Source organism: Pseudoliparis swirei, chromosome 6 (genome assembly GCF_029220125.1).
Source record: "Pseudoliparis swirei isolate HS2019 ecotype Mariana Trench chromosome 6, NWPU_hadal_v1, whole genome shotgun sequence".
NCBI lineage: Eukaryota > Metazoa > Chordata > Actinopteri > Perciformes > Liparidae > Pseudoliparis > Pseudoliparis swirei.
In genome coordinates, this window is record NC_079393.1 from 8,504,120 (window position 1) to 8,516,362 (window position 12,243).

The 12,243-nt window shown below is 44.4% G+C and overlaps 1 protein-coding gene across 3 annotated transcripts in view; it reads right to left on the reverse strand.

The window, feature by feature from the left end:
• Window positions 1–1,376: 1,376 nt before the first annotated feature.
• tmem117 (transmembrane protein 117) overlaps window positions 1,377–12,243 on the reverse strand; it is a 50,686-nt gene continuing 39,819 nt past the window's right edge. For all 3 annotated transcript variants that reach the window (XM_056416987.1, XM_056416988.1, XM_056416989.1), the window contains 4 exons: window positions 12,126–12,223; window positions 9,302–9,461; window positions 5,348–5,477; window positions 1,377–4,311 (listed from right to left, as the gene is read on the reverse strand). In XM_056416987.1, the coding sequence (XP_056272962.1) occupies window positions 3,647–4,311; window positions 5,348–5,477; window positions 9,302–9,461; window positions 12,126–12,223 (1,053 nt within the window). In that variant the 3' untranslated portion in view covers window positions 1,377–3,646. The remainder of the gene's footprint in view (window positions 4,312–5,347; window positions 5,478–9,301; window positions 9,462–12,125; window positions 12,224–12,243) is intronic.

Here is a 12,243-nt window from a genome sequence, read left to right on the forward strand (position 1 = left end):
GTATAAGGCACACTTACATTTTAATGACATACTATACTACAATTATTATTTTTTAGGATTTTCTTTTGACATTATTATTACAAAACTAGACGTTTCCTTTTTTGAATTATTTTTTATGACTTTTTAGATGAAAAAAATATTTCGCCCGTGACTTTTTTCTCTCAATATTAGGCTATAACATCTTTAGTACGGTATGTTTTAAAAATATATTTTCTTTAGTTTCAGTTGACTTATTGTTCTCAGCCACTAAAATGGCAAATCTGTATACTTTTCTCAAGAAGCAAGTCATGTCAGCTACCGCTCTGAGGTTATTAGCCTACAGAGAGCATAGCATGCTAACTAGGCTACAGCATGCTAACATGCTCACATTGAAAAGGCGAACATGCCGTGGCAGCTTAGCAGGTTTAATGACTTCTAAAATCTAGTTTAGCACGTTAGCAAGCTAACACTTGCTAAGTAGCTAGCACTAAATACAACGTACAGCTGATCACGTTAGCATTGTTGGGCATCTACATTTGCATTTTGGTGTGCTACCTGACAATAAATGAATTGTGATTAAGGTTAAGCTCACACATTCATGTAGAGCCGGTCCGCAAGCGTCCAAATGGCAAAACAAAGCTAATTGAGCTAAGTAGTTGTATGCCTCATTGGATGCACGATTACACATGTCAACCTCAAGGTGGCGCTAGAGTGAAAGTCAGGGGATCAACAACCTTTAGGAAATGGGAATATCTTTACAAAACGTGAATATTTGTTGGAATACTCACATCAGACCATCTATTATATACAGGTGTGCTTTTAATGTGGCTAACATAGTAACATTAAAGAACCTTAGAAATAACAACAATAATAGTATGTTTTTCATTATATATATAAATATTTTCTGTCGGAGAGCATTTGTGTTGCTTATGTTTTATCTTCTTAATAATCTCACACCCCCTTGTTTTCAACCATCCCTTGGAGAGTTCCCAACCCAGGTTTGAGAACCACTGCCTGAAACTATTTCTGTTCACTTTTCCTTCCCCAGACATTTTCAATCCAATCTATAACTCATTTGCACGAATACATGTCCTGTAAGCAAATCCTGTCAGAGAAAGAAAAAAACGCATAACAAATTCAAATTGTTTCCCCCAGGCGTAAATCAAACCGCAGACAGTCCCAGAGCAGGGCTCATACTAATCTGAGCCTGGTGTCATGTGTACGCAGGCTACATATTCAAGTGTCCTTGTGTAGATAGTATCATTAGTTCTCATATCTCCCATATTAATTGGGTCAGCAGCTGCAAGAAGCTTGACCTGTGCTGTCGCTTGGCAACGATTTACAAAGCATGCTTTCTTCTGATAATTATTGGATCTCACAAAGTAGTCGAAAGAAAATAAAGATTATAACAAATGTATTGATTTATTGGAAACACAAGGTTCAACAGACACACACAGCACACTGAGCAAACATCGAAAGGAGACTTCCTGCGCCTGAAGGAAAGAAAGCACAAACACACGGGAACTGAGGGGTCAGTTTTTGCAACGTAATTCAATGAAAACAGCATGAACAACAACACAGGAAACCCTCACTGTTAAGCCAAACACATTGCATTACACACAGATTAGACCCTCCTTAAATCCAGAGAGGTTCTGCCCTTTGGTGAGACACTGAAATCGAAAGTCCTCCTGGAGCTGTGATGTATAAAAGGATAATTACAGAACCTAATTATGCGAAATAAATGGACCTCTTCACAGAATGGCCTTTGTCAAAAACAAGTGTAGTAGTACATCTACGCACTTCGCCAGCCGCCAGTGCACACATGCACACACTCACGCACTCAACATGCACTATTACGTATAAAACATCCTTTGCAGACACATATAGACACCTCTGCTTCCACAATGTGTGCACACACACACACACACACACACACACACACACACACACGCAAACGCACAGGGAATCCCTATAAAGAGTCCGGGGTGTAGATTTATATTTAAAAAATAAATTAACACATGAAAAACATTTGTAATGTATATATTATTCATTAATGAATTACAGGAACATTTAAATGATGTATCAATAAACTATTTCACATAATTTAAAGACAGAATAGAAACTAATTAAATGGCAAACGTTGATCTTTTAATCAATATGATTTTACTTTCGGATATAAATGCCAACAAATTGAATGAAATTATTTCAAATCTGTTCATCGGTTGTAATTAAACACTGCAGAAGTCTGTAAATATTCTGGTGGCACGCCCCCAGGCTACATACACTTGTCATATTGTTGAACAAACTCACAATTAGGTTGTTATGCAGCAAAGTATGCGGTTGTTTTTTGGGAAGTCATTTTCCAGGAAGTTATAATACCTTACAGTCCATTATAGTGCAGAGTGATGCAAGAACACTCCACTCTGTGAATATATCTCTGTTAAATTTGCATAACATATAATGCAGCAAAATATCTAGTCAAAATACTGTATTATTTGGTATAATTGGTCCAATTTCTACTGCAATGTGCCAAACGTGTACAAAGCAGAGCAGTTAGTATTGTAATAATGGAGTTAGTATTTGCACTTCGCAGAAAACCAGAACAAAGAGCATATACTGTTTTGGACCTCAAGCTTCAAATATACAAGTACGTATTTTAAAGAGTCTTTGGCAGTGAACACTTTCAAAGCCAGCCAATAAATGCTGCAGATTTCAGTTGCGTTTAAACATCAGGGTTTTTCCCTTTTTTCTTACACTTGGATAATGTTTCAAAATAAATACTTTTTCATGCATCCAGCGCGACTGCAGACCTGTTTCTAAAACCGTGAAGGTTTATCGAGACATGAAGAAGCCCTGAGCTTTGGAGCAGGAGCCTCCCCTGCACTTTAATGGCATATTTATTTTATACCAAGGGCGAAACCACCTTTCTGACTGTTGGTATTCAGTCCAGGTGCAGCAGCCACATAAGTGGCTTATTGGTTAGCCATTTGATCCGAGCTGATTGCATTTATTATCTCCGCAACTAATATCAAGCGATGGCCTATGAATAAGTCATCAAAGTACCGTGATGCTCATTATCGTGTCATTTCACTTAGAAGTGAGAGTCAGAGGAACGTCACACGAGAATAAATTAAAATGATAAAGTCTTCGGATCAAGAGAGGTAACAATTGTCTGTGTGACACGAAAGCAGACACAACACATGAATATAGTCGACTGTAACTGGGACATCTTCCATTGTGTTGCTTATAGTAATATATACTGAATGTTTCGATCTATATCTGAAGATATGACATAATCAAGGCACTAGTGTAGCAGTGATGCAATACAATCCACTTGACTGCAGTGTTGAGAGTTTAGAAATACTCCTCTGATTTAGGCACCGCAATCGTTTCTCGTGACAAAAATTGAATTATGAAAATGCAAAAAATCCGAGCGAGCACCATGTCGATTCAAAGTCCGCATTCGGCTTTAAAAGATGTTTCGTTATAAGAATTAGTGCCGTTTTCAGAGGGCGTTTTTTTTTTTTAAAAGAGCGTTTTTACAAAAATATACTCGAACAAATGCAACCGCGATCACGCGACATCTCGTTGTCCTCGGAGATCCTCGAGCTCTCGCCGTCGGCCTGTCCACAGTTACGCCACTTAAAAGTTTCGGGAGTTCACAAGGTCACGGGGAGAGCTCACGGACGTCGAAAGAGACGGCCGGCTCCTCCTGCTCGGCGCCGTCGATCGCGACGCTCGGACGCGTCTCTTGGGTTTCCGTGGAAACGGTCGAGCGCGTCGAGGGCGTCGCCCCAAAGCGCAGCCCCCCGTCCACCGAGAGCAGCATGGGCGTGCCCTCCCGCCTCAGCCCGTCGCTCATGGCGACGTGCACCTCCTCCGGCGTCACGCCCATCTCCTTGCTATGCTCCGACGGCGACTTCCTCTTGATCCGCTCGTACGTCTTGTCGGGGTTCTCCGGGAACGTCTCGCTGTCCTGAAAGCGGCCGAACAGCCACACGAAGAACCCGAAGAGGAGGAACGCCGCCAGGCTCGGGATGAAGGCCAGGCACTTGACGTCGAGGCGGCCGCCGACGTAGCGGCTGTGGAGGAACATGTCGCGCTCCACGTAGGGGAGGCTGCTGTCGGGGTTGACGTTGTCGCAGCGCCACTCGTAGGTGAGGGTGCTGCGGTTGAAGAAGCGGAGGGTCTCCGGCTCCTCCACCGTGAAGATCTTCTCGCCGGGCCCGACGTACTGGCCGTACTCGTAGGGCCGGTAGAAGATCTGGTTCTTCCACATGTTCAGGTCCAAAATCAGCACGAGGAAGATGATGCCGTAGTTGAACCACTTGCCTGGGAACGAGACGCGCGGGACTTCCGTTAGATCAGCAAGCGGGGGCCGTCGGCGACAAGAGGAGCGCAGGACAAACACGCATGCACCGATCATTACGCAGGCAGGCGGATTAATGGGCGGCGCAAAGCCTTCTCCAAACCGGACGTAGGGGGCAGAGTCGCACCGAGAGATACGATGTCACCTTCATCCATCATGGATCCCTCCCCCCCTTTTTGCGCACGGCCCAATGCGTCGAGACACGGGTCCATTTGTCGGCGCTACTTCCTCGACGGTATCATCTAACGAGAGCTCTACATTACCGTGAGACGGCCGCCTCCCCAGGTTGACTGATGGCAGGCAGATGTCGTTCCCCCCCCCCCCGGTGTACGTGACACCTCTCCCGTCCCCCCGGGATACGCCGTTAATACGCTTTTAGTTAAACCAATCACGTCGCGCCGCAGCCATTTCCATAATGCTGAATGGATATGCGATGCATTCGGGTTAACAACCTTTCGCGAGTCACTGAGCGCTTTGAACAGCTTAACATTTAGCACGGGAACATTGGGTTTTTCTGCCTTCTCTTTATGGTCGGGGAGTCGGCGTGGGCGCGCAGCGGAACAAAACGGGGAGACCGGGAGGACGGTTCCTGAACGGGGGAAACACACATTAAGACAGAGATGAGAGATGAGAGATGAGAGATGAGTCTCGTGCGGCGGGGAGGAACGCGAGCAACCGGGGACAACGCCGCCGCGGTGGAGGCACCTGTGTGCCACATCAGCTGTACACGTGTATCATAAATGATTGCTGTGGTTTAACCACCAAACCCCCCCTCCCCTTCAGAGGAACATGGGAAAGTAGAGCACGGAAAGCATTTGGGTTATTCTTTCTCAATAGAACTGCAAAATAGGCCAAAGGAGAAGTTTGTCTCCCTTTTGATTTATTTTGTGCAATTTAATCAGTCCATGAAAATGGGCGTCAATCGAAGTAAAACGAAACGCGTCTCCGGTGACGCCGAAGGTGCGGCGAGACGTGTGCGGCGGCCGCGTCGGCCTGTACCTGTGATGTGGACGTGGTACTCCTCTTTAAAGATGCTCGTGCAGACGGGAAGCTTGACCTTGATATGCGCGGTTGACATTCCTGGGAGATTCACATCCAGGTCACCCATGAAGTGAGGGAACTCCCAGTCCTGAAACAAACACACAAACATAAAAAAGGATGTAGCGGCTATGATAATGTAGCCTCAGCTCTAGAAAAATGGACAGATAACCACATGTAAGCCGTGTATCGCGTTTTATTGGGTGTTGAACACTGAACTTTCTCCTATTCGCTGATATTAAGTCTCAGTGGAGTCTCTTTGTGCACCGACTGGAGGTCAAACATGCCAGCTGCCGTGAACTGGAGACCACGCTGTGTGTTTACAGGCTTGTGGGTTGTACTCATGCGCTCTGGGATTTCAACTTGTCAAAACACGCAAAGAGGCACCGCGAGCTGACACGTCTGCCCGTGACCCGCGGTGTCCTTTGCTCTTTTTGCTGGGACGTGGTGATGTGTCACGCCTCTTGATAAGGTATCCCAAAAAGTCAAGAAAAGAAAATCAAACAAAAGATATACATTTTGTTTAACCCTTGTGTTGCCTTAGGGTCATTTTGACTGATCAATATACCCTCCCCCTCCCCGGATTAATTTGACCCCATTCAATGTTTAATGTCGGTGTTCTTTCGGTAGTCAACAAACAAACATAAAGTGCCTCACTTAAACTTGGAAAACAATATTAATTCTAATAATTTTCTGGAGGTTTTAATTGCTGGCGTCAAATTGAACCCAAAGGGTAAAATATGTTAGTAAATATAAAGGTAACAGGAGGGTGAAACATTGAATCAGTCAAAATGACCCATAAGCGGGGAGGGGTGTATTTTTTTTCGTCAAAAAAAATTAAGGCAACACAAGGGTTAAGAACGTTTTGAGCGCATGTCTTTCTGTAAATGTGTGTCGAGTTTATTGGGAAAATCACCACAATTTGGAGATGTGTGTTTTTCACAGTCCTGACATATAGAAACTAGAAAGAAAATGAAGAATTCATGGAGCGTCTTAAAATTGTTTCCCAGAATACTGAGTTGCAAGTCCTCTGGGGCCTGGAAATGACTTTGTAACATCTGTTGGAAATAGTTCCTTCAATTACACAAGTGTATGTCTATTTATGACATAATTGTGAGAAGCATTATTTATGATAGACGTTATTTTCTCGTGACTAAATATTTATATATATATTTATATTTATATACATACGCATACATATATATATATAATACATTTATGTAACTTCATTTAGTGACTTTTTATTATGAAAATGTGTTATTAAAATGGCACCAAAGAAACTAAAAAAATAAAAATAAAAAAACAATCACACAGACTGATTGAAAAGAAAATGAAAATGTTTTTTTAAATTTTCCTTTTACTTAGCCGACGCAATCATATTGCAAATGAGCTTTTATCATCTTTATTAAAGAAAAATGAAAACACGTAGTACGAGTTATTTCAGCTGTTTTCATTTTTCATTAGCTCCATTTCCCCCCGGTACCCGTTATTTGCAGAGAACTCGCTGCATCTCACTACCGCATGTCTACATTTGCTGTATCCTCATGTGATCCAGAGTCTCCCGTGCCACTATCTACGAGCAGCATAGCAGCTTGGTGATGGCCCCCTGGATATTAATTAAGCCCTCCACTCCTCTTCCATATCCGCAGTTTCTGTTGCTATAGCAGTAACAGCCATGGCATTTAAGCCATGCTTCGCCCTCCCACTAAATAATAAGTCCCTGCTAAAAACATATATGGGGAGAGCACAATGCGAGTGTGTATCGGCACATCATCCACATATGTAAATTTCTATAATAATATGCAAATGCAGAGAAATCTGACATTCAGCTGGGAAATGCAGAAAAAAGAAAAAAAACGTTCAATTATACACAAAACTATCAAAGTAGTAAAACCCAGCTCGGAGGCAAATCCTGACAGGTCATTAATTGGGGTATTAATTAGTTTGAGAACAACAACAAGCATCCTCTCTCATGGAGGTGAGAGATTAACTCTGGCACCATGTGCTCCAAAAATGGAGGGGAACGAAGCCGCTGAGGGGCGGCTCAACTTGTGGATGAATTTCTCTCGACTGGAGGAACGTAGCGACCGGGCCTGCCAGTGCCCGGGCGCTCCGACTTGACCCGTAAATAACTGCAGTAAATGTGCTCGCTGTACCTGGTGTAAACAGATTCACGCGGGCGGAAAGTGATACAGCGCCGAGTTAGAGGCCGAGGGAGTCGCGGGTCCAGATGTGTCGCGGGGTCAAACGCAGATGTCAAAATATGTGTCCTTCAGGTCATATCAGTGGCTTTTTTTCTTTCTTCAAAAGGCTGGGAAAGCTGGTTTCAGCCAGACACCAGCATTTGCTCGCATTCAGTGGGCTGAGCTGCTCCTCCTTGCATAATCACAATCATCGGGTAAAAAAACACCACGGTGTGAAGTGATTATTGGCCACAGCGGCCAGAAGCACTCCTCAAAATAATGAATTGTTTCAATAAATAAGTCCAGAAATCACTTTTACTTCCGACTCCAGTCGTAATACGTATCACCGTGGTAATTATAGTGGTGTGTTTCCGGGTTTCTGTGGAGTGGTGTGTGTGCCACGCTGGAAGAAGTTCTCCCGTGCAGCCTCGAAGTAATGAGCATAATCCACAGAGTAGAAACGGATATTTACGAGGTACCACATTTTAGTCTTGCAACGCGTCCTCTAATATCCGCCTACCAGGCCTCGTGAAATACGCTCATTAGGTACACTACCGTTCAAAAGTTTGGGGTCACTGAGAAATGTCTTTATTTTTCAAAGAAAAGCACTGTTTTTTCAATAAAGATAACATTAATCAAAAATACACTATACATTGTTAATGTGGTAAATGACTATTCTAGGTGGAAACATCTGGTTTCTAATGAAATATCTCCATAGGTGTATAGAGGCCCATTTCCATCAACTATCACTCCAGTGTTCTAATGGTACATTGTGTTTGCTAATCGCCTTAGAAGACTAATATCTGATTAGAAAACCCGTGCAATTATGTTAGCACAGCTGAAAACAGTTATGCTGGTGATATAAGCTATACAACTGGCCTTCCTTTGAGCTTGAAGTTTGTAGAACAAAATTAATACTTCAAATATTAATCATTATTTCTAACCTTGTCAATGTCTTGACTGTATTTTCTATTCAATTTTCAATTCATTTGAGAAATAAAAGTGAGTTTTCATGGAAGACACGAAATTGTCTGGATGACCCCAAACTTTTGAACGGTAGTGTATTTGGAGAGGCCGTGTTGAATTGGGCTCGCAGTCGAGCCACATACATGAGGGGCCTGCGGTTCTGACTCCTGGCAAGAGGCGTGGAAACAGAATAACAACACAAGAGAGGCCTTCACCCACTCTCTCTCGTCAATACAGTTATGTGGGCTTTTTTTTGCCCGGACAAACTCATTTGCATATTCATGAGCCACTGACACCGGCTTTATTGATGTACGCTCTCCTCTGGGAGGGAGGGGACATCGGGTGGGAAAATAAAATAAAAAGGGGTGGAAAGAGAAAGTGAGGAACAACTCCAATCGTTTGAGTCGTCGTTAAAGAAATCAAACGCGCCTCACGGGGGGAGTAGGGGAGGAAAGGGGGCGTTCATGGCTGAGGTCTAGGAAAGAGGGATGGAGACGAGTCAACAACAGTTTGTATGAATCTAGGTATGTGTGGGTGTATATATATTTATCTATGTGTGTGTGTGAGCATGCTTTTGTATCCGTGCCAACTGAGAGTGATCAAACACCCCTCGTGCTGCTCTGTGCCGCAGTGCCCCATTGATGGATAGGAGGGGGGGCGGGGCGGAGGGGGGGTGGGAGGGGCGGGAACTGTCACGACGGGCAGGGAAGGAAGCCAAGAAACCTCCCAGCTCCCTTTTTTAATTGGCCTCTGGGGAGCGGTCTACCTGCATGACAATGAGGAGGTCGAAGACCAGGATGAAGGAGGCCAGGAAGGCCCTGGAGACCTCGTCGCTGGGCAGGAAGCCGCGGTTCAGGTGGTCCCAGCTGATCCAGTCAGTACTGATGACCAGAACCACCACCGACGTCAGGGCGATGAGCACCGTCCTGCAAGGAGAGGAGAGGGAGAGGAGAGGATGAGAGGGGAGGAAAGAAGGAGGGTAAGGAGACGAGGAAAAAAGAGGAGAGGATGTAAGAAGAGAAAAGAAGGGAAGGAAAATAGAGAAGAAAAGAAAGAAGGAGAAGTAAGGAGAGGCCCAGGGATGAGAGAAGGAGGGAAGAAAGGAAAAGGAAACAGGGGAGAGGCCAGGGGAGAAGAGAAGTGGATGAGAGAGGAAGTACAAGGACAGGGAATGTAAAAGAGAAGGATAAGAGAGGAGGAGAGGAAAGAAGGAAGGAAAAAGGAAGAGGTGAGGGTAAGGAGAAGAGGAAAAAGAAGAAGAGGAGAGGATGTAAGAAGAGAAAGGAAGGGAAGGAAAAGAGAGGAGGAGAAAGGAAAAGTAAGGAGAGATGAGAGGACAAGAGGAGGGAAGAAAGGAAAAGGAAAAGAGAGGCGGATGAGAGAGGGAGTACAAGGAGAGGGAATGTAAAGGGAAGGGTGAGAGAGGAAGGAAGGAAAAAGGAAGAAGAGGTGAGAAAAGGAGAGATGGGAGAGAAGAGAGTAAGGATAAGAGGAAACGGTGGAAGAGGAGAGGATGTAGGAAGAGAAAGGGAAGGAAAATAGAGGAGGATAAAGGTGAAGAAGGAAAAGTAAGGAGAGATAAGAGGACAAGAGATGAGTTGAAGGAGGGAAGGAAAAGGAAACAGGGGAGAGGCCAGGGGAGAAGAGAAGTGGATGAGAGAGGGAGTACAAGGAGAGGAAGTGTAAAGGGAAGGACGGGAGAGAAAGGCAAGGAGACAAAAGAAAAGAAAGGAGCGGCGATAAATCAAAGAGCGAGGCACATCCAAATACACAAGACCTTGAGAAACGTTCAAATATAAGTTCAAAATGTCCAACGACGTGATGCGCTCAGGTAAGTGTGCATATCTCGGAAGACAAACAGCTCCTCTTCCTCCCCCCACGTCACAAACAACAACAGATAAATCAGATGAGCCCCGTTCCTCTCTTCATGGACTCGATAATGCATTGAACAACAGTTCTCACCTGGGTTTGAAAAATGGCCGCAGATAAAGCCTCCAGGAAGATGAATGTGCATTAAAGAAAGCCGCGCGTGCGTCTGTGGATGTGCGGAGACAATGCAATTCAAAACCCCACCGCGTACATATTTCCATGTATTTCCATATTTAACACGAGCCAATTTAACACGAGCCAAACTATTTCATTCGGGTTTTTTTCCCTCCTTTTTTTTTCGCACTCTGGTGTTTACGTCACTTTGCTGTGATTCTGCATCGACTGTTTACTGGGGACATTTCTCAGGCATCCAAGGAGGCCCATTGAGAGCACTGCATTGTGTCTCCGTGTCACTGTGCCGGTGTGTGTGTGTGTGTGTGTGTGTGTGCCACACATCGGCCGGCTGCATTGCAGACGGTTGAATGCCGGCTCGTATTCCGTTTCAGATGCATTTTTGAAGGTTTCTATCCGTCCCCCAGTGGGATGCTTTTCCTCAGCTGCGTGTCGATTTTCAGATTATTTTTTTTGTCGCCGTCTTTTTACAATTTGCCACGAACCTCCCGGCGCATATTGACAAGAGGTATCCATCAATCATATTTCAAGCTCCGGAATTTCAAACGAAAGCTTCATCAAATGCGGCATTGATTTGGACAGAGTGAGTCCGGGGGAGGAGGAGGAGAGGGGAGGGGGGGGGGGGCACCCGTCAATAAAATGAAGGGCTGTCGAAAAAGAAGTCAGAACAACATTCGACTGCTTGCATTCTCATCGCGGGGGGAAATCAATTGTGTAAACGTTTAAACACACCGCGGGGCAAACGTTCTTTGAAGGTCCGAGGCGTCTAAGTCCCGACCTCAAACGGATGTCAAAGCGTTCCGACCGTATCCTCTTCCCCCCGCGTCCTTCCCTTCTCACCGTGACCCCAGAGTGAACCACGGGAGAGGCGTTCGCTTGTCGCGTTTGACTGACGGCACTGAGCCACTTTGGTAGCGCGGGCCCGTCAGACATGGTTTGCGGCGTTTGTTTAGCATGTTATTCAAAGGTCACGGCTTGTGGCCGCGGCTCGCCCCGTGACCTTGCCGTGTCCATTGATTTCCACCCTGGTCTTCTAATTAAAGGTGCTGACACTGAGTGAGGGGAGATTACCACGGCTATTGACTGCGTGTAACCCCCGCAACGGGCTGGAGAGACCGCATAACACACACACACACACACACACATGCACACAAAGAAACACACGCCTAGGAATATATAAAGCATTTTAGTAAGCAGAGAAATTGATATAAAATGGTAATATGAGCATGGAGACAAAAGATACAGATTCACGTTTTTTTACGATTAACCACGGACAGATTTCTTAGGGTTGGGATTACCGGTTCAAATTTTTATTGTTATTACAACCGTGCTTGATGAACGCCAGTGTAAGATTATACAGGTGAGACTATTTGTTGGTGAACAACTCCTCAAGACCAAGACAAGTTCCCGTGTCTTCCTGTATATATATATATATATAAATGTCAATATAAAAATGTCTATAAATATATATAATATATATTCCAAGTTGCTGTGTCTTTGACATTTATGTAGACATATATATATATATAAATACATATATATATATATATAAATATAAATATATATATGGATTTTTTTTATCAACGTACCAGAAAAGAACAATCCTGTTGTTGCCTTGCTTCCAGAACCTTCTGGCTGCTTTGCCCCAGTCTGGGTAGTGCTGATCCTGGAGCATCATATCTGTCACCTGCAGAAAGGAAATATTGA